General features: G+C 42.1%; 2 protein-coding genes across 2 annotated transcripts in view; both read right to left on the bottom strand.

Moving 5' to 3' along the window:
* Nucleotides 1-24,091, bottom strand: part of LPCAT2 (lysophosphatidylcholine acyltransferase 2) — a 30,955-nt gene extending 6,864 nt beyond the window's left edge. Inside the window, exons 1-11 of the mRNA XM_065640761.1 lie at nt 23,964-24,091; nt 17,726-17,865; nt 16,412-16,629; nt 15,013-15,125; nt 13,159-13,219; nt 12,104-12,162; nt 10,839-10,873; nt 8,534-8,588; nt 5,745-5,827; nt 5,080-5,205; nt 3,795-3,948 (exon numbers count right to left, since the gene is read on the bottom strand). Coding sequence (XP_065496833.1) covers nt 3,795-3,948; nt 5,080-5,205; nt 5,745-5,827; nt 8,534-8,588; nt 10,839-10,873; nt 12,104-12,162; nt 13,159-13,219; nt 15,013-15,125; nt 16,412-16,629; nt 17,726-17,865; nt 23,964-24,071 — 1,152 coding nt within the window. The 5' untranslated portion in view covers nt 24,072-24,091. The remainder of the gene's footprint in view (nt 1-3,794; nt 3,949-5,079; nt 5,206-5,744; nt 5,828-8,533; nt 8,589-10,838; nt 10,874-12,103; nt 12,163-13,158; nt 13,220-15,012; nt 15,126-16,411; nt 16,630-17,725; nt 17,866-23,963) is intronic.
* On the bottom strand, nt 1,158-2,327 carry CAPNS2 (calpain small subunit 2). Its single transcript, XM_065640762.1, has one exon. It carries the CDS (start codon nt 2,266-2,268, stop codon nt 1,516-1,518), a length of 753 nt encoding a protein of 250 aa, XP_065496834.1. The 5' UTR covers nt 2,269-2,327; the 3' UTR covers nt 1,158-1,515.
* Nucleotides 24,092-27,839: the final 3,748 nt, after the last annotated feature.

The following is a 27,839-nucleotide window of genomic DNA, read 5'->3' as shown; positions in this document are numbered from 1 at the left end:
TATCGCACTTTCTCTCGTGCTCCGTTTTCTGTTACTCGGAGTCCAAACACCACTCTCTGCTTTTCCATTGAATAACTGGGAGTGGGGTGAATGCTTTTAGGAAGGAATTGACCTCTTTCATCACAGTTTGGGCCAATATGAATATTTCACTGTTTCTGTCACCCAGTTTGGTATTAAATAGAGAGCAGAAGGAAAAAAAGTCTGGGCAAAAATTTTAAGTTACTTTTCCCAAGTTGCAAGTAAAAGGTTTCTTCAAGTATACGAGGGAGCAGAACTCATCAGTTTCGAAAACAGTTTGCCAAGTGTACCTGCAAGATTTAGAAATCAAAGCTATGGAAATGTAGAAACAAACCCAAACCATAGTATCGCATTAACACTCAGCTGCCCTGCAGGTGGTGTGTGGTATTTCCCAGTCAGTCCCTGTGTGGGCTCTCTCTCTCTGCAGACTGCAGTGAGTGTTCTGCACGCTGTCTCCTCCGCTCCCCCTCCACATTCCAGCCAGCTAGCACACGCCCTAGATAATTTTCTTTTAAAGCAGCACAGCCCTGCAGAGAAACCTGCCTTCTTTCTTTGCAGTGCAAGAACTGTTTTCTTTAGCTATGTAATCCTTAATTCAGAGACATGTACCTTCGACAGTTCATCTTATTCCTTTTACTCAAAAATCGACATACTGGACAGAACTGCAAAACTAGCTTGAGTGGAGTGCTGCACCCTGATAAAATTTAACTCGGATAGCCAGAGGTTGATCTTGGCTGTCTGTCTGCTATGTGACTGCAGTATTACGGCAAGCTTCTCTAAATATACATGTAGTATTTTAAGTTGTTTTCGTTATAACTATAATAAGGCTTCGAGGAAGGAAAAAAGATTAGTTAATAGAACTGTAGGAAGGAGAAAAAGGCTGTAAAAGTAGCCTTATATAAGTCTTCGATTTTGTCCTGGCCAGCAGGTGGAACTGACCATTCAGGTTTTGCTTCAGCAGACAAGCATGAAAAAGCAGAAGTAGGAGGAAATTAAATATGATTATGTACATTCATTGATCATTATAGTTATCACAACTCTCATGTTTTTCTCCTTGTTAGAAATAACTGCACAACTCCCTTCACTAGTGTTTGTCTTCAGGCAGGCAGAGCTTTATTCCAGCTTAGTGAATGCTGACAAATCAGAACAGTAACATCACAAAGCAACACCAAACTTACGAGCTTTTTATAGAACAGTTGTATACAAGCCACTGTACATGAAGAAATAACTCAGCTTTGATCCTTCAACATATTCTTTTCACTTTGGAGTCTAGAGATAGTTTTCTGAGACAGATGTAAGCGGCTGTCCGACTGACAACTTACACAAACCCTTCCAAAAAGCAGAGTGAGGCATGCACAAGAACAATCGCAACGCTTCAAGCTGAGCTATCTACCAGTAGCTACTTCTGCCCTAGAACAAAGAAAAGACTACAGTTCTATAGTACAGGATTGTAGGCGCCCATATCTTCCAGATGAAACATTCTTCTCTGTTACGCCTTCACGAATACATGGTCAGCTGCAGCCAGTCTTCGATGGTCACTTTGATCCGTCCATTTCCATCTTGGTCCAGGGACTTGAAAGCTCGGAACATGCTGTCCAGTCGTACCAAGCAGCTGATGAAGCTGTTGAAATCCATGCTGCCATCCTCATCGGCATACCTGCGCACGATGACCTGGCAGAGCTGTTCGTTCAGGTGGAACCCTGCAGCCTTCAAGGCGTCCGGCAGCTGAGCTCTCCCAACAGTGCCTGACTGATTGGTATCGTACTGCTTATATACACCTTGCCACTTCTTGATGTTGTTCCACAGGTACTTAAACTCTTCAAAGCCCAGTTTGCCATTGGTATCAGTGTCCATGACGGCTACCATGCTACGGCATGTGTCTAAGCTGAAGCCGTCGGTCTTCAAGTCTTGATGTCTGGAAACCACTTTGTTCAGGATGTCCCTTAGCTCTGTGGCACACACTTCCATATCATCTCCAGCCAGCTGGGCAAAAAGGCGACGAAACCGTCTTATCTCCTCGCTCTCATAGGCTTCCACATTCGTAAAATGACTGTGGGGAGGTGGAGGTGGCTCTGGATTATACTGAGCTGCTGCTTCACTTATAAGATTGACGAGACCTCCAACAAGTCCTCCAAGATTCCCTCCATGTCCGCCTCCTGTTAGAAGACCTCCAAGGCCACGTGCAAGGCTCCCTCCACCGCCACTGCCACTGCCACTTGCTCCACTCAGCAAAGCTTTCGCGAGGAACATCGCAGATTGTTTGCAGGAGTTACTCAGAGATCCAGTGCTGCTTTAACTCTCCGAAGCCGTGTTGTGTCTGAGCTGGGTGTGGGCAAAACACAGCTTATATTTGCATGCTTAAGCTTCACCTTGTCTGTGCATGTCTCCAGCTGCCAGAGTTTTCTCACATCTCAGTAGTTTCTCTTAATTGTTAATACACCTCTTTCTTCTCTGCGTAGTTAGCTTGATGTGATTTGAGGAATCTTTTTAGAAAAAAATAACAATGAGGCTGAAAGCCACAGAGCAGAAGTCTCAAAATACCTGTGCTCCTAATCAAAGCCATATGAAGAGAGCCCTGCTACATTAGTGTGACTGCTCCTCAGTTAAGCTGATCTCCTAAAAGATGAATGCAGTGAGAGGTTGCTAGAGCTGTGTCTGTTCTTGCAATCTTTTACGCCTTCAACTTCTTAGTGAATTGAGCATTACATTGCTAATTTGAGTGACTGACATTGTTGTGCCAGATAGGGAAAGTGAAAGGAATTTTGGTTGCCACACCATATTTCTGTTGTATGTACTTTGCTTCAGGACTTGGACTACATGTTCATAGGAGGCAGTGATCCAAGGTGGGGAGGTGAGAATGAAGAAAGGATGAGTACCTAGCTCTGCTAGGGCTTCAATGCATGGAGCAACTAAGAAAATACATTTGATTCCTCTATTGTAGAGCTTGTAAAACCTTTTTATCTGGAAAAATCCTGCAACAGTTTTAATCATCATCTACAAGACAATGACATCCCAAGGACAGGCGTGCTGCTAAAGCTAACTCCATCAGGAAGCACGATGCTGAGTTGGGAGAGCTCCTACGTTAAGAAACAACCTCCAGTTCATACACCCTTGCAGTACAATGTGCTGCTTGCACTGGAGCACATATTGGATGCCTAGAAGTAAGATAATTCTATGCTGTGCTCTAGTCACTGACACTTCTGGTACAGCCAGAGGGCCACATCCACAGAGCAGTTTTTCACATCTTCAGAGAGAAGCAGAAAATGGGAGAGATCACCACTGACTATGGAGGAAACCCTAAATGATCAGATTAACAAAGAGCCTCCTTTATGGCTGGAGATAGGCAAGAGGAGAATCCTTCTAGTGTCTCATAGCACCCTTCACAAACACTGCAAGAGCATATGCTCTTGTCAGCTTCAATCTGCCTTACACTATTTATTTACAACTGTATCAGTTAATTAAGCTGTCAGAGTGTACATAAGATCAAAATCTGGGGTAGGCAGAAGGAGATGTTCAGCCATTATACCAGCATGAAGATTATCATCTGATGGTGGTGCAGCAACTTGGCCCAAGAGATGACTGCCAGCTAATAAGTTAAAAACTGACCAACCTTTTTCATCACAAATTAAGAAGGAGACTCACCAATATTGCCTACAGGAATTGCTAACCAAGAAGCATTTACTAAGGTGGACATAATGAATTAAATATACTTTTGGGATGTGATTCTTAACAAAACATTGTCAACAAGATTTCCAGTCAGTTAACCAACTACTCACCCTGTCAAAGAGTAGAAACAGCTCTCTGAGGACATCTGAAATAGGCAGCTTTAAGTACTCCGCAAACTCCTCAATTCCAATTCTTCCGCCTTTGGAAGCAGTTGCAATAGCAGCAAAGGTATCCAGCTGCTCTCTGACATGATTCCATTTTAGGCTACACAAACATGAGGGACAGGAAGTATTTCTATACAGCGGATCTTGGACAGATGGAATTTCAGTAGAAGTTATGACAGTGTTCAAAGACAAAAATAGCAAAATAGAGCATATGTGTACAGCATTAGAAATGCTGTACTTCCAACCTGAAATGTTATACAAAATTAACAACTAAGGACTGCTCCTCCTGGTTATTAATATTAAAAGCGGGCGGTTGTATGCTTGGGTATATCAGACTTCCTTAGAGTAACTTCTCAAACCTAGAATCATCTGTCCAGTAACTAGGCTAGACTAGCAGAGGGCTTCTCATTGCCATCAATTCACATCATGCTCTGAGGTGAATATTTCCTAACTCAGGAAGGGAATAGATCTCAGCTCTATTAGCTAACTCTATACCCAAACGCTACTATCGCTACAGCCTGAGAAGTCTCTGATCTCTCTGCAGAAATACACCACTGCACCTCAGTAAGAATCACTAGAATTGCCATGTAACTATTGAAGATTGCTCCAGACAGAGTTCTATAAATGGATATATAGCAGATACGTAATAAGTCAAGATCCACTGCGCATATACTTCAGATTTGACTACAGCCATGCCAGGTTATTTGACAGAGTTACTGTATTAAGTGGTTCAGTCCTCAGATTCCATTGTATCCACACAGAAGTCGTCGACACCACTAGGGAAACACGGCTGTACGGTACAGCTAAGAACCATAAACCACTGGCTGAATTCTCAGGCTGGAAAGAAGTATTTTTTTATTTCTTACCATATATTTTCTGTGCGTCTCCCTGAAAGGAATTTAAATTGGGCACCAAGATTACCATCAGGTGCCTAAAACAGACACTGCTCTACCATCGTCACCTTTTGGTAAGATAAATCCATAAAATATTAGAAAAATGCATTTTTTCCTGTTGTAACACTGTGACAAAAATTACTTGGGATTAGTTCTTACTGGGATTTTCCTAATCTCTGATTTCCATATAGTTTATATACGTAGACTGTATACATAAATACACTGTATTACATATAGCCAAGTGAGTTATCAGGTTAGTCATCCTTTTGTAGATGGCCATCAATACCTGCAGCACTACAGTAATTATGCTGTTATACCAACAGCTAAACTTCCCTTACTTGAGTTTCTTGCTAATTTTGGTGAACTCCACCAGCCCAGCTTCCATGGGTAAAGTCAGCTGCCCTGCTGAAATCATCAGTCTGCAATCTTCAAAAGTGTGGTCAGTGACTGGCACATTCAGAGCACTGAAACAAAATCAAGAAAAAACAAAAAATCAACTCTCAAATTACTTTTAGATGACTGTTTGCTTTCTCTGTCTCAGTTTGGCTTTAAGGCTAATACACAAAACAAGTGATAATTCATTCTGGCACTGCTGCAAGTAGGATAAAGCAATACGTACTGTTTTGTGAACCTGTGGAACCATACTGTGAAAATACATTATGGCAGTGTCCTGATGTTTTAAGATTTACAGACTCATAAATGCAGCCCAGTAACCTTGGAGAACAAACCACCCACTTATTCTTGCCAAGCAAATAAGGGAGCAATTTATTCCAGCTTTCCATGAATTGAGTGTAACATGTTCCAATGTAGACATGTAAAGCGTGTAAAAATGATCAGAGTGTTCTAGTATAGGAATTTGACACCTCTTAGTGAAAATCTAGAACAATTCTTATATAGTACCCAGGACTTGACTAAATTGTACTTTATGGCTAGGATATTTACATGGAATTGCTGGATATAAAAGAAAAGTTCTCAAAGATTTTATTCATGAATGATTACATACGTTGCCATGGTTTGCCGGACTCTATCAGCAAAAATAGTGGGATCATTCTTTTCTTCCTCAGTAGGAACATGAACAGGCAGAAACTGAAAAAGATGAGTTATTCAATCAGTTCAATAGCCACCACTTTATTAGCAACATGGACAAAAACTTGCTACTGCTTGGAACAGGGGAAAAACAGGAGAAAAAAACCAGCCATGCAATGAAGGAACTGGACACTAGAGGTCTCAGCTGCCTTAGGAACCGCTCGGGCTCTTCTGCCCCAGCCACACAAATGAGATTTAGTTCAAATCTGCTTCTTAAAGATTGGTAGAAGCTGCTTTAATATGAAAAATCAAACCACAAAGAAGGAAAGTATAATAAATGCATACATAGTTAGAAAATTAAATGCTACATTGGTAAGAATGTGAGTCTGAAATCCTGTCCACTCCTTTTCAAAGATCCTTTGTAAGTGACGTCAAATAATGGAATAGTGTATGTAAGATATTTAAGGTTTTTAAATACATGCTGCAGTCCCACCTCGTACCTGTTAATTGTACCTGTCAGCATGTGACTGTTGAGTTTCCTGTATGATAAAAATGTTAAGGAATCTTAGTTCTGAATTGTAAGTACAGCACTAACTGGATATAAATGCTGTAAAATTCTGGAACTCCAAGCAGAGAGTAAAAAACCGCAACAAAACAACCCCCTCTCCTCCCAAACCCTAGAAAACACCCCAGATATCTAAATGGCAACACATTTACTGTTGAGGAAATTTTCAGTGTTAATATGTAAGAAGCTCAAGTAGCATTACAGTAAAAATGTACCATAGACGAATTATGATCTAACATGGCATGAATCAGCATCTACTTGTTTGCAAAGTAGTGTGTGTGGAGGAGTATTTTGTTCTTTCTCCTCCAGTCTCCAAGGTTTGTTTGCAGCTCTGTTTACCTTGCCTTTTCTCTGTTATGGTTATTATTCATCTCAGTTCTGCTACTCCCCACCCAGAAATCTTGCCCTTAAATCCTAGAATCCAGCAACTCTAAAATGCAGTCCATCCTGAACAGCCTTTTTATGTTTGTTTTTAAGAAATGGTGCTTCTTTATGGTTAAAACCAGTAAGTTTATGGAATTGGTTATCTGACAAATAGCCATAACAGTTTTCTGTTCATAGCTAAAAGTCTTCTCCCCTGTGAGGACAGCGGGAGTCCAGCTGTTCACATGAAGGTTTGAGGTTTCATTCCTTCTCTAAGCAGTTGCCAGCTCTGTTCAAGTCTGACATATGTCCCTGCTTATTACAGCTCCCCTTCAGAAGTCAGCTAACTCTTAAACTGAGGAAGCATGGGCACACTGTGCAGACACAGAAAACTGTCATCACTGCCTGAGATGAAGTCACACCTCTGAGCAGTTTATCTATGCAAACATGGATCATAGTCTTGAAAGCAGTCATTACATCATTTGGGGCTGAGGTCTTGCTCAGACAGAAACCTCAGTTTCTAGCAGGTTAAACACTACCTCTGTCCCCTTCAAAAACCCCACCTACAATTATTCATACAACCAGTTTGCCAGAAACCACAGCTGGGGATGTAGAATTTGGTTTCTTGGCCTCCTGAGGTGGTGTGCACCATCTCACACACCCCCAGCTGCTTATCTGGTGAAGACTAGTAAGTACAGCTTCCCTGTCAAATTGTAGTCCTGTGAGAGAAATTCTTCACAGCTCTTCAGAAGCAAAAATACTTCTCTGATCTGCTTCGAACATAAAATCTATTTTAACAGGCAAGTTTGAGTTCTGTTCTGAAGCAGGGGAAAAGAAACCTTCCACTGGAAGGGCTACATTAACTATTTCTTGCTCCCGTGCTTGTAAATTACATAGATATGTCCTTCTGTACAAAATCTTCAGGAGAATTAGCTTTTTGGTACACCTATAAATATGTGTCTACTGCATGTACTATGCAATAACAAAGTGCTCCCTTAAAATGAATTTTGTTGTTTCACAACAAAGACCATATTGCTAATTGTTAGTAGTAGCAACACTGCTTGTGTTCACAAAGCTTTGCACAACTTTGCTGAAATCTGTGTTTTGCAAATAATCAGCAAAACTGGTCTGAATTTCTCAGGTACTTAAACCAACTTAGTCCACACTGACAAACTTTTGTTGTCTGGCAGGGAATGTGGAGCACAACACTGACACTGCTTGCACCTCAGTTAAACTGGCTCCTCACTGCTGTGCTTTGAATGTGGACTCTGACAGGGAGCAGTTAAGGGTACTGATATTATGAAGTGTGTATGTTGTTTCAGTTGTCATTCATCTGTCTTTGTGCTGTGCAGCTGATTTTAAGGGGTCGAGGGAACTGGTTCATTATACAAGGTGCAGTACAAGTACTAGAGTCCTTAAGTAAGCTCGTAGTTGCAGAAACCTTTTAGAGTTCAGTCTGGGAAGATGGTGCGGAAGACAAGGAGACTTTGAAGGGAGCAGGAAAATGAAAAGGTGGGGGAAGGACAGAAGTTGTTACCTTTAACAGAACGTATTAGAATTCTCAGTTAACATCTTTAAAATGTATGTGGTGATTTTAGCAATGGTTTTACAATGCTTTAAAAATAAAGGTATCTGTGACCGCTTTCTTTTAGGAACTCATCAGATTAAGTGATACATAGATATGGGCAACAAATCTAAATACATTACTCACCGTGATTCTGTTCTTGTTTCTGAGACGTTTATTGTTCGCTAACAGTGACTAACAATGTGAATAATGCATTTAAAGTATAAGTTCCCTGGTTGTTGAATCATAGTACAAAAATATTTCTCATTCTTACCTCAACTTCTACTCTTGTGTAGAGCTGACACAGCGTCATTAATAAAAGCTCTGTTCTGCGGGCAAGGAACAAAGAGGAAGAAAAATATATTTCATTTACTTAAAAACAAAGTATTTGCATTTCAGTAGATGAAACTTATTAAAGCACTGACAAAAACCCCAGACAATACTGCGAAAGGTTTTTAAGTACCTTGCAGTGAAGTTCCTTGAAATGTTGGTTTCAACATTTTTTTCTGTGGGTACCTGCTGCTTGCTCATCGGGCAGGTGACTTGCGTGTTCTCATGCATATTAACAATACTATACAGTTCTTTGGCTAGCAACACGTACGTATGTTACTTTATCTTTAAAGAAGTGAGTACATACTGGATTTTAAAGGTTTAGGAGCTTCAATTCTGATAAATAGCTTTACTTTATCTTTTATTCTTTCATCTGCAAAATGGGACCAGTAACTTCCCTCTGCAGAACTGAAGCAAGGATTTGTTAGTACTCGCTAACCATTTTGCAAGTTATAGTAGTGTTTACACAGATGTGTTAATGAAGTGTCAGTATGTCTGAGACCTTCAGTGCTTTTAGAAAAAGTCACAAATTTTAGTATCAACAGGTAAGGAGAGGAAGAAAGTGCAAAAAAGGATAAGCATAATCACTTCCACTTCTGACTTGTTTTCACTGTGATTTTTAAGCAGAAATGCACATTTGCTCTTTACTTTAAAATCAGGTAAACACTCATAGAAAACCTTCAAGCAGTCTTTCTTCTGTTCTTGCTTTGGACAAAGATTAAAAAGAGAAAAGAAAGGAGAAGAACTAAGGGATCCTTTCTACTTTCTGCAGGAATCCACTCTTAACACTTGATTTTCTAACACATAACATTAGGTTTTCCTCCCAGTAAGGCACAAAAGAAAGAAGTAGTAAGTGAAAGCAGAAACTAGGTCAGGAGGTTTCTGAGGAGCAGACTGGTGCTGTCCCATCCTGGCCGCAATATCGAGGAGGTTTTACAAATGACAGTTCTGTATTTTGTGATCTGCAGGTTTGCGTGGGGGATGTTCTCCCAGTTCCAGTTATTTTCCTTAAGAATCCATCCCTTCTCTTCCCATGCTTTTGCCAAGCTGTTCCTTTCACAGGAATGCCTCTGATTTAATTTCTTTCTTCAACTATTCACCATCTCTCATAACTGAAGACATAACTCCTTTTCGATCTTCCCGCATAAATCCTTCACAGGGGAGATTTGTAGCAGGCTACTGGATCTGCAATATTCACTACTCTGAGTATGCTGATAACTGTAACAGCAGTAATAATAATAGCAAAAAAATACTGGGCAACTAAACGAGATGGACATTTTCATTTAGGTCAGCTCTCCCAATGTCCACTCTACAAGTGTGCAGGTGCTAGGATTAGCTAATGAGAGCTTAAAAAGCACTTATTATGTGCTCTGTTAGTTCAGACATGTTGCAAAATTAATTGCCTTAAAATTTTAGTCACTTAGTAAATCAGTAGTACTGTACTTAGATACACTACATATTCCACATGACAATGTGGTATATGGATTCTGCAAATCCTCATTTTAATGAATGTTTTTAAGGTGAAAAGTATTTTCCAGATGTATTTTCAGTGCATCTGTAAAGGTTTTTTTAATACTTTAATAAAATATTTTATCATATTAGGAGGCTATCTGTCTTGAGAAATGAACACAGATCCATTACTGAAATATTTTTGATTATTTCAATGTCAGACACCATATATACAGCCTGTTCACTGGGATCTCAAAACAATTGCTTTTGTTGAGTCAGGCAAAAATAAAAATCTAAAGAAGAATTCTAAATGTAAGACTGGGGAGAGATGGGAAAATTAATACTTGTTTTGCCCATGTTCTTGATTTACTCTCATATGACTCTTCAAATGAGATGGAGGAATGAATAAAAAGAGGGGATAAAATAACATTTATTTTTTCTTCTTTGTATACCATGTAGGAAACGGTAAACATCTATGGATCTTGATAACTATGATTGTTTCCCAAAGAAAAAGAATTTCAAATCTTTCTTTTGCTCTAGTCTAATGTGCAAAATGTAGGAGAAAATTAAACAAAACAGTGGCAGAGCTGGAAATAAGTCTTCCTAATTTGCAAACCCTTTCTGTAGCCGTTCAGATATGAAACCTACTGCAAGACAGCATTATCCCTAAGTATTTCCCTCTCATAAAAACAGATCTAGAAGAACATGTGTCTTGTCTTAACTGAATCTGTTTGGCAGACTGTTTAGCACTGGGGCAAAAAAATTGTGTACGTAATTCTCAGTAGGATTAAGAAACTTACCCTGAATAGCCTTGCCATGTCCAGGTCACAGTATCCTAAGGAAAAAAAACCAAACCACAGAAATTTATGACAAAGCCAGATAGAAGTTAGAGAGCAGATAAGTTACAGTATCAAACAGGCACAAGTTTAGTAAAAGCAGCTAATAGTTTTATAGTCCTGTAGTGAAAATAAATAAAGGTGTCAAGGTGACTGGGATTCCTTGCCTTAAAAATTTTGAAATAAGCATGGCAGACTTTTGATAATTTCAATAATTGGGAATAAAATTTATATAGTTACTTAGATATTTAAAATCACTCATTCTGATCAAAAAAACAGAAGTAGGAAAAAAATAATCTGCTAAGACTTTTCTGGAGGATTTCACCAGTCCCTTTAGAAAGACATCCTCATAAAATACGTTTGATTTTGTTTTTAAGGACATTTCTGTGTATTACTTCCTATATATAATTTTTACAATGTATACTGCTGATCCTTAAATCCTATCAGTGAAATGCAATACCAGTCCCCTTTAGTGGTTCACTTCAATGTTTTCAAATCGATTTGTAAAATGATTTTACGAAGGAATCTTTGTAAATAACAACGACAACAACAGTCACTTGTTTTTCATTTAAAAACCATGAGTAAAGAAAAGTCTGGTCTTTTCTGTATTTGTTTGATGACCACATAATAAAAGAAAAGTCAGCAAGTTGCTCGGCTCCTGTCCCAGCATTCCAGCTGTGGGTGAAGCAGAGCTGTGTGTGTACCCCTGTACTTGGCAGAAAGTGTAAACATTTACTCAGCAAAACAAGCGAAGGTTGCAAGAAAGAACCATCTGTGAAGCTGCTGTCCTGAGGTGCCTGAAGGAGGCTGTGTTAGAGGTATTGCTTGGCTTTGCTTTTGCTCAGAAACTTTGCAAGCCCCTTTGCTGTAAGACTATTTTGAGCTCAAACAAAAAAATTACTTGTAGGGAAGTTGCGTGCATTTTAGACTGCAGAGCACAGGCTCTGTAGCTTTGCAGGAAGTTTCTGACTTCCGCTGCAATACTTCCCCGTGCTCCTTCTTACTTTAACTATGGCTAAGAATGCCAGCAATGATTTTTTCACAATCAGAATAGCCGCAACACCATGGTGACGCCTGGGAAGCCCAGCTGCTTCCAGGAGCTCTGCAATGCTAAGGCTCAGGACAACAGATTCTCCAGTGACAATGCAAAATATTTATCATAGGTACCATTTAAATCTGGATTTTGACTTCTGTATTACTAGTTAGTGACAGAAGAACATTCTGCTTACCACTCTGTTGGGGTATCGGAGCAACACAGGTTGTACAGGGACTCCTGGAAGAAAGGCACCTGCAACCACAAATTAGGATTGTTAAGACTAAGCTTAATTCAGCAGTTGGGAGTTTTAAGTGATTCATGTAAGACAGGGTATCTGGAAGGAGAAATTTTTAAAAAGACGAGAAAAATGGGAAGTGTTCTTTTTCTTGTGTGTGGTGCATTTGTTTGTTGGTTTTGGTTTGGTTTTGTTTTTTAAATCAGCAGTGCAACTAGCAAGATGTCAGAACAGAAAAGGGCTAGTCTCCACTTCAAGGAGAAAGGTGCCTAAGATTCCTGGACTGTTCAAACTCATTTTCTGTGTGTTATCTCCCCATTGATTGGCTTTCATTTCAAAGGACTAAATGTTCACAAGGCTGCTGAGCGTTTCCTGAATCCTTCTCTGTTCCGATCATCTTCGTAAGTGATATGGATCTGAGCACGTAATACTGGTTTTGTAATGTTACTACCCAGGACACTGCACTGCAGTAAGAAAGGAGAGCAACACGGCTTTACCGAAGTGCAGCACAACAATCTAATGATCAGTGATGCTATCAAGTGCCTTTCTGTGTTAAAAATAATCTATTTTCCTGCCTTGCTAAGCACTATGCAAAGAGGTTTCATAAATTGGTTGCTAAGTCTTGCATGGCAAAATGTACAGGAATCTATGATAACATGACTGTAAGCTGAACTAGAAGAACATAATAAGTAGCATGTATTTTGGTGGTTCATCTCATAATAATCACAGTCAGATTTCTGGGTAAATAAATTAGATGAAAACTGTACCCAGAAAAATATACGACCGACTAACCATATACACCATAGGTATTTCGCATCCTACAAAATACCAAAAATTAGAAAATTAAACTGACTAGTATAAAATAGTGTGTTTAATTCCACTGAAACTTTAATGATGTAAGACATTACTACAGTGCTGTTATGGATGATGTATGTGCAGAAGTATAGAACTAGAACTACCAAATTAATATTTCACACATTATTTCCCAACAACAATGTGACAAAGTCTCTCACCTTGTTTAAATGTGATCAGACACGAACGGTTTGTACAGGTGCCTTCTGGGAAAATCAGTATCTTGGATTTAAAGAGAAAGAAATACATATATACATACGTATTTCATAAAAAGATTATATTTCAGCATCAGTTACATACAGGCTGACTTTTTATACGCGCTTTGTGACACATGGCCCTGCATCACAAGAACATCATTGCTGTTTCTAAAGGAAATGAACAAATGAGTGAGGGACGCTCACAGTAATATTAACCTGTTAACCTGATCCACCTTCATTTGGAAACAAGTGCTTTGTAAGAGAGGGGTTCTGGGGAAATGCCTTTATCACTTCAGAAATATGGCATGAAAGACTGGGTATTTCACTTGAAATGTTTAGTGTTGGTAATGATATTTGTTCCTCTGCCAGCAGCTCCTTATTGAACTGCTGGGTGTATAAACATCAAGAGCCTGTGCTGACACGAAGTGCACAAGGTACTCGAGCCTTTACAGGCACAGCTGCTGTCAGCATGAGTCGAGATCACAGCTTGAGGGGTATCAGCAAAGGCAGAAACACTATGTGCATCTGTGCTGCAGCCTCTGAAGGCATTACACACTGCTCCACAGCCTCTGAACCCACCTGATTCAGACACACCAAACGCCCAGAAGGTTTCTGGATTAGTGTTTGAAAGATACAGATTAGATGTGCGGTGAGCTGCAATGTGACACACGAAATGCAGCCCCCCATGGAATACAAGAAAGCTTCGTGTTTCTCATATCACTACAGGATCACAGGCAGTATTCCCAAAAAAAAGCACAAGAACTGGTCTGGATCAGAAGTGTTCTAGGGGTGCCCCCACCGCAGTCCGAATGAACAGGTCGAGGCCAGATGGAAGAGGGCAGTGTTAGGGCACACCCAAGAGACGCAGGCTGTTCTGGGTATGATAGGAGACAGCCGCACACACCATTTTACAGTTAGTCTCTGGCTATACATTCTGTAATCAGAAATTGTTTGCTGGTGCTATGGTCACAAAAATGGGTATGCTTCTGCTTAGCATATGTCGTAAGCCCGAGAAACCAAAGTAGTTACTGACCAAAGAGTAAGTAATCGTTCCCTACTTCCCCTTTGTTTTGGTACAGGGCTAGGAGAAGCACTAATCAGAACCTCATGGTATTATTAATGATACGCACAACTGCTGCCCAGCCTGTTGTGTTTTGGTTTTAGGCAGACGGAATGGGGAATGTAGCTACTTCTTTTCCTGAGAGAGGGCAGCCCAGGCACTCTGAACAGGGTGTTACAGACATGGTCTTGTGGTCAAGTTTATCAAAAACAAAAAAAACAAAGAGCAGGAGGAAGGTGTGGCCAGGGCACAGGACTAGCAATCACCCAGTGACACTCCAGGTAGTACTGCATTGATGTTCGCAGTATTGATGTTTACAGTATTGGTGTTTTCAGCTAAAGTATTGTCCATGCTGGAGCTTGGACAGCCTGGGTTACTCATCTCAGCTGCTCTGTGCACAGCTCTGCAGTAGCTTCTCACACACGAGCTAGCTTGAGAATACCAATTCACACATACCAACGTGAGTCATCTGCTTCACAGAAGGCAGCATGTTAAGACTTATAGAGAAGGCCAAGAGCATCTGCGTTTTGGAACAGCAGTTGGTACTGGCTGGATTTTAACTGACCCATTTGTCATCTCAAAACTCTTTCTGGGCACCAGCCTCTCATCTGCCTTTCCTAAACCAGTCGTATACCTGTGAGCTGACTTCATCTTCGTACATCAATAGAATCCTGCTCAGCTGGGCACTCGTAGTATTATGATGCACAGTGAATATGGAATACAAATACATGACAGAAAAGCAGTAGTATGTTTATTACCTGTGGCCACTGGCCTCTTGATAATGCCCGCTTAGTTATCTCGGCAGCTGTATTCTTTCGTGAATCAGGGTCTTGACGAGAAACTGATACAGGCTGAATGGAACTTAAAATTGCTATGAAAAAGATAAAAAATTCTGTATGTCTTACGCTAGGACTTAAAAAACACAAAGGTTGAAGGCTCTCTTGTAGCAAAAAGCTTGTTATTCTCATACTAGGAGACAGACTCTGCACAAACAGTTTTCAAACTAAATAGATAGGAAGAGTATTATTATTGTCCCTATTCTGCAAAACAGGAGATATAGCTACAGTGCCAGCTGAGGAGCTTTACAGTGCTAAATGCATCCAAACACTTTCTGCTAATTTTGTTATCTTTCAATGAGCATTTGCACACAATTCTAAGACAAAGACCTGCTCAGTGGCCACACTCAGGCCTAACTCATGCAGACTGCAATCAACAACTAGTTTGAGCCCATGCTGAACAAGTAAGGTGTCCCTTTTCAGTTACAAAGCATACACAGCTTGTGTGTAAATTACAGATGGAAAACCCCTCTCATTTCATCAGAAGTCAACATCAGAATGTGTGGACCTACTGAGATGTGATGAGAAACTTGGGGAAGAATTATCTTCTGTGTCCCACACCTGTGCTTCTAAGAGAAGACCAATGTATTATCAGTTAGTTTATTTCCTACAAAGACACTTTTCTGTGTTTCCTGCTGAGTTGAGTTTTGGGTTACTGTTGGCTTCTTCTTTTAAGAGTCCTATACAGGGAAGAGACACCCAGCAGAAAGTCTAGAGTTGGTTCTAGTAATAATGCAAACAGGAATTATTTTTGTGCCAAAAGGAGGAGAAAATAATTGAAGCATGAGTCATCTGATATTTTCCATTCTCCACATTTCCTTTTTGAGTTGCTTCTCTTTAATTCCTTCCTGGTTTGACTCCCATTAAAAAAAAATCTGTAACAGTGCCTGCAAGTTTAAACTTATAAATATGGTATTTTCCAGACTGCTGTAGTTTGGCTCTGTTTTGAAATAACCTTCATTAATCTGTGTTCTACATTTGTGGGCCACACTGTTAAAAGACAGCAGTCGAACAGATTTCTCAAGCTACCTACTGGGAGAATTTTAAGAGAAAGCTGCTAGCCTGAGCAGTTACGAAACATGTTTTCAGTATAAAGCAAATTTAAAGTGATATATTTCATATCTGAAAAGAAAGAGCATATTTTTAGACATTTTGACTAATTCAGAAAGATAACTTGTCCCAGGGATTTCACTGGAAATAATCTGTCAAAATCTTGAGAATCTAAGGATATAAAAAAGTCTGCCCCTTAATCAGAGAGAAGATTTTTGGCCTCATGTCAAATTGCTGACTTCTAACATTTCACTTTTTCATAAATACTTACTGCCAAATACCGGAGTTGACAGGTTCTCTGCTCTAGACACTACTGATGGCATTCCAATTAGGGCAGAGATAATGGCATCAAAAAAGCTTGAATGAGGAGCTGCAACAATGATTGGGGCTTCCAGCAGACTTGCTGTTTTCCCTTTTACTTTAACTTGGAAGCCCATTACGAAGAACAAAGTACGAGTTAGGCATGAGAGGGTCGTCTGGATCATCCTCCTTGTAAACAGAAACACAAAAATGTCATCCATCTAACGGTTAGTATTTCTTTTGTACTTTAAAAGAGAAGCCCATGAAAAATTTCCCAGTTCTCACCAGCACTGGGGCCAGGCGCAGGGGAGCAGTAGTACTCACTGGGAGACTACAGGGCCAAAGGGGAAGAAGTAGGGAAGGGAACATCGCCTTTCCATGTTGAAAACATTGTAGTTTTAAAGATAAGGCAATGTAAAGCACTTTACTCAACCCTCCTCCCTGGTAAACTACTTCTCTTGACATAGCATAACTCTCGTTACAGCATAACACTATTGCAAGGGGAGGGTGGGCAATTAGCAGATTCCATCTCCTTTTTATAAGAACTTAAGTAACTCTGATACTGCTTGTTTGCTATAGTTTTAACAAGTAAGATTAATTGACAATGTTCCATTAGAGGAACATGTTCCCTCAACAGGGGACATGTTCCCTTCATGGGCTGTCCTTGATCTCTCAGCCTTGTCAGAATTCAGGTCCTGTGTCTCCACTCCTGCATGCAGCTGCCCTGTATCGCAGCGACAGGGAGCTTCAGCACTCTGAGGTCAGATGCTGGGTGACTGAAACCCAGAACCCACAGAGGCAGCTGTGAAATACTCCCTCAAGAGCAACATAGCTAAGAGAGGAGCTGTCAAAGGTAATTTTCTCATAAATTATAGCATAGCAGGAATTACAAAGGCTACACAGAAAGTCAGCCTATGTAGTATTAACAAATACTTTTCTTAATGAGTTTATTTTCTCAAATATTCCTACCGGTATTGTTATTAAAATAAGTGCTGGCTTACAAATAGTATATAAAGATTTTTATACATTTGTTTCAGCCTCAAGACAATTCAAAATCTACCTATTTGAAAAGCTCCACTGCTGTAAAATACACTTAACAAAAAGTTGCTTCACCTAAATGGATAAAACTAAGATTTGACTGAGGACTTGTCTTTAATTAAAAGGAAAGGAACAAGAGGGAAAGAAAAGGAAAAAAAAGAAGCTTTAGACTGTGGCTTTGTGTTATTTGAAAAAAAAAAAACCCAAAACCAACACAGAATTTGCACAAGTATTGGTCACTTTTTACCTTCTCCATCCTCTAAGCGGCACAGATCCTTTTGCAGGGTGACCGAAAGTTGCAATGGATGCGAACAGCCATGCTAGCAGTACAAGGGATGCAATGCATATGGCACGGGGAGGTAGCAAAATAATCCCCTGAAGAACAGTCTGGAAAAAAAGAGGGGAAAACCCTAAATAAATGGTATCCACAGGAATGACACTGATATCTGTGTAGTTACATTATATGGACTTTAAAATACTAACATTACTGCTATGTGATTTAGCAAGGAAAGCATTCATGATTCCAGTGTTCCTATGGGCTGGGCAAGCCAGTCAGAGCATTTCACTTTCAGTTTTGGGTTCTCATTTCACATAGAACTGGAACATCTGAGTACTGGAGTTTTTGGCTTGGGTGTCGTTAGACAGAGGGGTAAACAGAGTCTGGCTTTAGTTTTTGCTTAGCCTCGGTCTGCAGCATACAGCCAGCTCCCATGAGTCTGCCCAGCTGATAGCATCTCCACTACAGAGCCTTCCGTAACCAGCTGCCTCTCTAGAGGCCAAGTGGGATGGTTAGCGTGACTAAAATGTATTCTTGCCCTTTCAAAATGACTAATGTTGTGTTGAGTCACACTGTTGCTGCAAGTGATCCTCACTACTGCTGCCTGCAGTAGTGCACACGCAACACAACTGCATTTCCCCTAGCTGGGACTTGAGCAAAATGGGGTTTTCAGTAAAACGGAACCTGTGGTTAAGGCAAAGGGTCAGACTGCACAGTGATGTTGAAGCTGCCATAGCAGCTCTTGCCCCACTGCCTTTGGAAGTGGTTTGCTCACAGCCCACAGCAAACATACAGCAGAACCTTTCTGATTATGAAGATCAGCTTGTTGCCTTCTGTTTGAAGCATCTTGGATATTAACCTCTGTGCTAGGACCTTTTCGCATTTTTCAGAATAAATTGAGAAAAGCTTGGTTTCCTTTCCTTCCCACAAGCAGGAAACTGTTATTATCTTGCTTTAACTTGAAGTAAAAGAGACTATTGAGAGAATTCTGCCATGGTTACAGACAGCCAGGCTAGGTAGCAAAACTGGTATAAAACGGATCCAAGCCGACACTGCAGTTCACCACTTCTTCAGTTCTTCATAGGCATTTGTAAAAGCAGTGGAGGGAAGGAGAAACACTAACATGCCCTTGTTGCAAATAATCTTCAAATATCACCCCCAGCCTAAGGAATTTTGAGCTTGCATTTTTTTCATGCATAGCTCCAGGAAACAGGTGAATTGGCACCAGGTTGTTAACAGGCAGCTGTGGTACTGGGCAGGGCAGGAAGAAATCCTTAATTATTATTTTACCACAGTAAATGAGGTTAGAAACTATATCCTGGAGGTTGGCGTTTATGGTGCAACCCCGCACTCTGTGGATGGTGCCAGCCCAGGCCTGGGGGGCAGCGGCGGGAGACGCAGCCCCGCATTCCTGGGACACTGCTCAGTCCTCGGGCATCTCACCCACATCAGCCACCACGCACCGGGATCGGCTCAGCGCACTCACCGGTGCACAAAACAACATGCACCCAAGCAGAATTGTAACAGTGATTTTTTTCTTTTTCCTTTTTTTTTTTTTTTTTTTTTTTTTTTAAATTTGGGCTGTTTCTAAAAGTCTCTCAAAACTTAGTGGTCACCCACTGACAGCTCCACCAGGTCACAAGTACGGTAGAAGCTACTGAAGGAGAGTTATGCTTATAAGCTTATTATTTTTTATGCTCTACTATTTTTTTTAAGGAAACTGACAGCTGAACAACAGTGTTCCTCTCTCAAAATCAGCCTTTCTGGTCAGCTCTTTAGCAATTACTACTTACTGTACGGGAAGAGCAAGGCTTTTAACAATAAGTAAGTTTTACAAAATAGTTTGCAACTTGTATACTTGAGCTATGATTATTAAGCAACACAATGGATTTTAATTTATCTCTTTTCTTCAAAAAGGAATATTTGTTTGTAGCACATTTGGAATATCAGCATCTCTGAGTATTATTTATCCAATTCTTTAATATAGTAGGTTGGTTGTAATTGTCCTTTCATCAACATGGTCATTTTCCTCCCCACCAAATTCCCTCAGTCTTCACATAATGTCCTCTTACCAATATTCAGGAGAGGCTCTGGCTCTAAGCCCTGTGATACTGATGAGTTTTAACAGAAATTCTGGGCCTCCAGGACTTAGTTCTGTGTTATAAAAGGCACAGTGACAGCACACCAAACAGGATAGTGGAGACACAGTGTAAATTAGGATGAAGATGAGAAGCAGGTCCATGGTGTCGCTGCTTGTGTGCTGTAAGCACTGCCACATAACGTGTCTGCAGGAGAGATGGGAACGTTCAGGTGTGACTATTTCCTTCTTGAAGCATACAGTGTTTTTTTATATAGAAGTTGTATATAAAGCTATGGAATTTTAACCATAACTTCACAGACAACAGGAAAAGGACTGCTCTGGATCACAGAAATGGATTCAGTAGCTGGGTATGTTGAGCTTTGGCTGGGGAGATCTATATTGTTCCCACTCTCTTTGGTGCCAGTCGCGGCAAATCTGAAAAAGTCAGGTAGCAAGTTAACCCAACCAAGACTTCTTGCTTTTATCTCTAAATGAGATTTATCTTTTCTTTTCCACATGTGTCCTCTTGTAATATGATATATAGTCTCAGTTCAACATTTCAGCTGCATTCAGTTACGCAGAATGGGCAGCATAAACATAAATTAGTGGTTTGACTTAAAATAACCTTTTCCTTTATGAAAAAAAGAATATTTATGCACTGACCTACAATGAAAAATAAAGGATGCAATTGCAAAAGCAAAACAATCGCTTCCTTGAAACCTTAATAAATTCATTAATCTATTTTAGGCAGATGCACAGGTGGTACTGATTTGCTGATGCAAGCTATTGGCTTTCTAGGTCACTGTGTAATGAGGGAGAGTTGATTTCTGGTCCATCAGCTGCAGAGTAGGGTAAAAAAAGGACAGAAAAGAGAATGGTCAAGGTAGGCTAGCAAAGAAAAAGTAAAGGAGACAAATATACAGAAGAAAATACATGTTCAAAGTTTAATAACTGCTAAGAAGGATCAGAGCCACTTAGCTTCTGTATACAGTCATCACAAAGAATTATTCTGAGTCACGCAAAGAACCCTTTCCCACATTTGGAGTTGCCTCTGGACGTTCTATTTAAGGTGTGTGCTGCAACTGCAGAGCCTGTCACTGCTGCAGTCACACTCCACAGCTCACTGACCCTTGAGCAACACTGGCACCGATGTCAGGCACTGGGCAAGGGGAAAAGCAGCTCTTTCAGAAACCCACAGAATCCAGACTGAATTGTGTTCAACTTCAGCTGCTGAGAAGTTACCCAGAAAGCAGCAGAAGAGCAGGCTGGGGACCAGAATGAAGCCCGGCTCTGACTGAACTCTTCTGACACCTGAAACTGCGAGCAGGTGGCCAGTCTCCCAAAGCAGCACACGCAGACCAAGACCAGGTCTCCCATCAGCTTCCAGAGCATGTCCCAGCTCTCTGCCAGACAGCCTAGCTGCTCACTTCCATGCACAGGGTTGAAAATAATCTCAGTTTTAGCGTGCTGGTTGTGTTAGCACATAGTTCATAATTACATAATTCCACTGAGCATCTCTTCTGAATAATGGAAAATCAAGTCATGACTTAACTAGTATTTGTGCTTTGCAGTGCAGTTCAGATGTTTAAGAGGGCAAGTGAGCAACCAGGATGAACAGAACTAAAACTGAAAAATGAAAAAATCCTAACAATGAATTGCAGCCAGCTTCAGTCAGAGGATGGAAACCAGAAGTATTTGAGCAACTGTTTTAAATTCTTGTTTGGCACATGCAGATGTTTAGCATAGCACAACTGATCCTTGTTTTGCACATTCCAAAGAAAGACAAAAATCTCATTGGCTGTTAAACTGTTAGCAATATAAAGATCGGCAAAAAATTGTAAAATCTATGCTGCTTTTCAGTCTGCCTACAGCCTATTTTTGTATTTGAAACTGAATTAAATGCAAAGACCTAGCCTGTCTCATGTTCTAGCTCTGTTCGTCAGGGGACAGCAGCCTTTACATTCAAGGAGTTCACCAACATGTGAAAATCCAGCTTTGGCCTCTCAGAGAGGGTTTTGAAATTTTATCTGTTTTTAGCAGTGTTACTAAAGGAATAGTATAGAATAGGGGGAATATAACAAAACAATCTGTTAACATGCAAGAGTGGAGATAACACTACACTTGATCTAAATGGAAGGAGAAGGGATGTTTTCCTTTTTTGAAGTTTATAGTAACACACTGTGGTAAGGCTCTGATTCCCAGCTGGTCTGATACGCAGAGCTGGGAAGGAGCGGAACAGCCGTGTAGAGGATAAAGCAGACAGTGGGAAATATCCTGGTCTCCATGACGGGGCGGGGGAAAAGAACAGAAGGGAACACCACACAGTACAAACAGGTTGCATCTCTTGTGTCTTTCTGGTTTAAAATTCTGTGACTGCTGCAATTTTGCTTCAGAGCTCATGAGCACCAGGCCTTGAACCTGCTGAGTGCTTTTCCTTCCAGCTGTGTTGTGGAGTTATGTATAGGGTGTATCTTGCTTTAAGACATACTGTGTTTTTCACCTCTTCCTCCTGAAGCAAAAAAGTAGGATATATTTGTCATAGATAAAATGGTAATTGTAGCTTAAAACTGCAGGTTTTGAAAGTAGTCTGTGCATCCTCTGTTATATTAAGGAAGAACAGCCAGCACAGAAAGCTGTCCATTTCTGGAACCTCACTAAGAAACTGGAATCTTTACCTTAGGGTTCATGCCTACAGCTACTGATTCAGATGCACTTGAAATGTGTTTCAGGCTGCTAGTAAAACATAGGGGATAAAGGGATTTGAAACGGTTTTCCCGGTTTCTCACATTTCCTCCACCCAACTACCTTCACGGCAAACATTGTTTGTAACTTGAGGAAGAGCTATATGAAACATAAAATATTTGGTTGCACATCAGCCTCAGAATGTACAACAATCAGCAGAAAATGCTGTAAGTTCACCAATGCAGTGATGTGCTCGTTGTCCTCACTGAGATGTTAGTTCATAATTCGTTCATCAGCTCAATTTTTGAAGAGACTGTTTTTAAAAATCAAAGCCCAGAAATACTGTTTGCTTTCTTAATTGTAAAAATACATTGGAAGTTCTGTGTGCACGCAGCTCAGAAGCCTAATTCAGTTCACCCAGTGACACCAGTCAGAACTGGGGATAGTTTCTTTGTTGTCCACACAGTAGTATGGAACCAAGAGATTAACTCCCCCTGCTCTGCCCCAACCCAGGCTTAAAATAAGCCTAAAGTGAATTAAGCATCTGAAACAGGATTACTGTAAAAAGTTATTTTCTGTTTTAGCTTATCAGATCAGAGAGAAGTTATCATCATCTTCGCTCTAGAGCTGAGGCGTATGACATGATGGATAGATGGACATTATTTCATTCTTGTGATTGAAACGGTGCAAACTGGAGTAAACAGGACTCCTGTTTTCTCTAGGAGTAATGTGTTGTTTGTAACGATGGTGCAAATATTTTCAAAAGCTTGTTGCAAATCTTGTGTTAGCAGTTTACGTTTGAAATTGACAGGCTTCTGTGCGTGTAGAGCAAACACGCAGTTTGTGGACTCCGAGGAGCGATGGCTTGAGGAGTTTAATTTCAAAGAACAGTGCGCTTTTTAGGCTGAACACCTTTTGTATCTTTGACCGTTTACACAACCTGTCCGTTTTCTTCTCCCTGTCACTAGACAGGACGAGGAAGCAAGCTGTGCTGTACTTGGGAAGGACGCATTCTCACTGGATGCCTTTTCCCGGGAAGGAGCTGTAGATGTTTAACCGCGGGTCAGGTTTGCGCTGTCCCGCACGGGCTGTAGGCCCCACCAGCGCCCCTGCCAGACAGGGGGGCGGCTTCGGCGGGTCTCAGCCGTATTTACCCCCCCGCGGCATCCTCCCGCTGCAGGAGGGCTTCGTACAGCGCCCGCTGACCTTCACACCGCGCTGGTGACAACCCCCTGGTCCAGAGCGGCCTAAGCGACGCTGGGTTTAGACAAGCTGGCAGAAACCCGCGCCCGGCGCAGCACAGCCGGCGTGCGCGGGGGTGACAGGTGACTGACAGGTGACTGACAGGTGACTGACAGGTGACTGACAGCCGCCCCCGCCGCACCGACGCGCATCCCAGCACCGGGCAGCCCCGGCGCCCCCTCACGCCCGCGCCGCCAGCCTTACCCGCAGCTTGTCGCCCGCGCTCAGGGGCCTCGGGTGGACGAAGGGGTTGGGGACGATGGGCGCGGTGAAGGAGCGCTGCCGGGGCAGCGGCAGCACCCGCTTCGCCATCCCGCCGCTGCTGCTCCCGCCGCCACCCCGGGCGATTGCGCATGAGCCGCCGGGGGGGCCGCGCGGCTCGGCCCAGCCCTGCCCTAAGCCGGCCCAGCCCTGAGCCGGCCCTGCGCTGAGGGGGCCCGGCCCGGCCCCGCGCGGGAGCCCCGCCTGGCGGCAGCGCCTGCGGGCACGTGCGGGCGGGCTGCTCGCGCTCGTCCGCGCGCGGCTGCGGCTCTCCTGAGGGGCCGGTGCTGAGGCGGCCGCTGCCGGGCGGGAACCCGCTGTCCTCTGCGACGGCCCCGCCGCCCCGGGAGCCCTGCCCGCAGCCCCCGGGAGCCCTGCCCGCAGCCCCCGGGAGCCCTGCCCGCAGCCCCCGGAGCCCTGCCCGCAGCCCCCGGAGCCCTGCCCGCCGCCCCTGGAGCCCTGCCCGCAGCCCCGGGGAGCCCTGCCCGCCCTCTCCGCGCAGGCCAGAGTCACGTATACCTCCTACAAACACTTCAACGCCGGTCGCTGAGGCGACCACAAAGATGCTGAAGGGAGTGGAGCATCTCCCGTGTGAGGAAAGGCTGAGGGGGCTGGGGCTCTTTGGCTTGGAGAAGAGGAGACTGAGGGGTGACCTCATCAATGTTTATAAATATGTAAAGGGTGAGTGTCACAAGGATGGAGCCAGGCTCTTCTCCGTGACAACCAATGGTAAGACAAGGGGTAATGGGTATAAACTGGAACACAAGAGGTTTCATTTAAATTTGAGAAACTTCTTCCCGGTGAGGGTGCCAGAGCCTGGCCCAGGCTGCCCAGGGAGGTTGTGGAGCCTCCTTCTCTGCAGACATTCCAACCCGCCTGGACACCTTGCTGTGTAACCTCATCTGGGTGTTCCTGCTCTGGCGGGGGGATTGGACTGAATGAGCTTTCGAGGTCCTTTCCAACCCCTGACACTCTGTGATCCTGTAATGTTTGCTAAGCGGTATCACAGGCACACTGTTTCTAAGCACTGGCAGTGCTGGGGACCAATGTGCTCTGTTATCTGAGAGGGAAAAGAGGCAAAGGTGGTCAGAGCACACAGCTGAAGTCGTTTCCAGGAGAGAGGTGCATTTCCACCGCTGCAGAAGCTAATCTAGAGATTCTGGCCTTGAGTAGGTGAGGTCTAGAGATCTGCCGCAGCCTGTCCTAAGGTGCTGGGTCCCCAGGGGTCCCTTCCCGCAGCCCCGGGGGCTGGGCGGGCTGCGGTGAAACGCACCGTTCCTACCGCCTGCTGCCAGCTACGCGCCTTGCAGCGCAACACCGCTGCTGCCGGTCTCAGCCCAAAGGAAGTTTCGGTGTGATCACATTTAGGAAATGTGCTTTTAGGGTCTCATGGTAATTGCTGCACCAGTGGGGGTGAGCTGCCCAATCCCTGCCCAGAGAGCACTGGGCTCAGACCACTGGCTGCTGGCCTCGAACATGACATTGGTTCGGATGCTTTGTTTTGTTATGTCTCTTTCCCCTTCCTCGTGTCTCTTCTTCACACAAAAATATTTGTACTTCGTAATGCAACATCAGTCTGTATGTTTCTGGACTGTTTGTATTGTAACAAAACTAATTATAAACCTCTCATAGGTCAGTTCCCAGTTTGAGGTGACCACTTCCACAAAGATATCATCAGAATGAATAAAACTTAATTATTATAAAATTATTATTTGTGCTTCAAAACCGCACGTGTTTAAGGAGTCTTCATAATGATATATTTGGGCTAACTGAAGCCTGCCTGTAATGGAAGCTTGATGGGTGTAGGGTTTCCCTTGGCTGGTTTCCAGGGTCTCCTTGTGGTTGCCAGTCCTTGCAACCAGCACTGTGCTCAGAAAATCCCAAGGGCCGTGTACACGAATCAGGTCAGCACAATTGTCACAAAAAGTAAGGGTGGGGGAAACTCCAGAGGAGAAAGATCAATTCTACCTCCATCATTCTTGACAGATGATCATACAAGTGCTTTTTAAAACCTCGTGACTTCCCTAGCTGATCTGTTCCAGCACTTCTTGGATAATATCTTGGAAGGTGTTTTTTTCTGTATCTGAGCAGAGTCTTTCTCATTGCAATTTATATCCATTTTCAGTGGACATGAGAACTGTTTGCTTTTTCTTTGCAGCTGCTTTTTGCTTGCTTGTGTAGTGTTATGATTCTCTCAAGCTTTCACTAGACTAAACAATCTAGTGTTCTCAGGTTTTCTGTCCAAGGTTGTAGTTTCTAGATATCTGAGCATTCTTAATGCTTTCCTCTTGCCTTTCTCCAGTGAGCCACACCTTTCTTGAGGTACCCAAACTGGAAATACTGCTCCTAGGAGGACTGACCCGTGCTACTGAATGGGCAGGAAGGATTAATTTGCGTGTGACACATAATACTGATATATCCCTATACAGTTTCTGCTTTTTTTGTCACTAGCCTGACCCTGTGACTCACAATGTGGTACACAACACTCTAGATCTGTTTCTGTTATTTAAGAAACACTGCATTTGTCCTAACCAAATGGTAATAGTGATCTTACCTCTTGAACTGGGACATACGAAAACATCTGGCTTTACAGACATGATGCTTTTATTATGTAGAAGAATGTTTCTGGTGACTTGTAGGTTTGTTAAAAACAGTGATATTGATCATAAATATTTTACTCTTCCAAGGCTGATTAGCCAGCCATAGCACCATCAAAAAGGCTTAACGTCACAGGCACCAAAATACAAACGCAGTGCAAAAAAAGTTTTAATGTTCAGAATGTGTGAGAAGGTGGGATCATATGTAATTTTTTGCCAAAATTGATTTTGAATAATAATTCCTTTTTAGTCTGTAATCTGTAGTAAAATTAATCTTGATCAATGGTCCACTAATATGAAACACCACTAACCTTTTGCGAAATGGATATGTAGAATCACCTCAGTATCTTTCCTTCACCAAAAGGTACATATGGTGCTAGAGAGGAGCACTGAGGGAACAGTACCATTAGCTTGCAGCTAATTACTTTTCTAGGTTGAAGGTGCAGTTTTAGTTCTGCAGGTCACTAGGAAGATGTATGTTTTCTGTGAAGAGCTTTACCCTATATTGCCTTGATTCTGCCTCGAAACTGTAAGAAAAGTGGCTCTGGAGCGGGGGGTAGCTTCCCTATACAATCCAAGTGAATCATATTAGTGAGAAATGAAAATCCAGTAAACATTTCTGTAGTGTAAGACAAGGATTCTTCTCTCATAAACAGACACAGCTTTTAAAAAGTCTGTGGAGCTTTCTAGTTTTTAATAAAAATTATATATACAGTTTCAATTGGACTAGGATCTTTGCCTCATTATAGCTGCCTTTGGGATAGTTTACTATCTCCTCCTGGTAATTGTAAAAATACTCTCCAACAGATCTTCTTATCATAAAGATTTTAATAAAGCTATAGTAATTTCAAAGTAATTCCAGTATATATCAATTCTAGAAAATGTGGGGTGGACAAAATCATGTACTACAAAATATGAAATGCTTGCAAACATTTTTTTCAAATCTTCTGTCAGTTATTCCTAATCTGAACCAGAAGCTAAAAGAAGTTGCCCTTTTTAGCATTACCCTGTTTAATTTTTTCTGATTAGGGCAGTTGTCTTACCTTTATAAAAAACACTCACAAAGGCATTTTGGGGTATAGAAATCGAAAACCTGCTTTGTGTTTGAATTGCTCCCTGCTTATATTTGACAAAAACTCGCCATCTCGTGGCCACAGTCATGTAATACTGCTGCTGCTCAGAAAAGTTAGGGCAGCATCTGTTAACTGCTTGTGTGAGAAAC

The sequence above is a fragment of the Caloenas nicobarica genome, chromosome 9 (assembly GCF_036013445.1).
Source record: "Caloenas nicobarica isolate bCalNic1 chromosome 9, bCalNic1.hap1, whole genome shotgun sequence".
Taxonomy (NCBI): Eukaryota; Metazoa; Chordata; class Aves; order Columbiformes; family Columbidae; genus Caloenas; species Caloenas nicobarica.
Note: the sequence above shows the minus strand (reverse complement) of the source record. Positions and strands in the feature narration are given on the sequence as shown.

Coding starts and splice junctions, on each gene's coding strand:
- CAPNS2 (XM_065640762.1), bottom strand. CDS start 2,268: ATGTTCCTCGCGAAAGCTTTGCTGAGTGGAGCAAGTGGCAGTGGCAGT.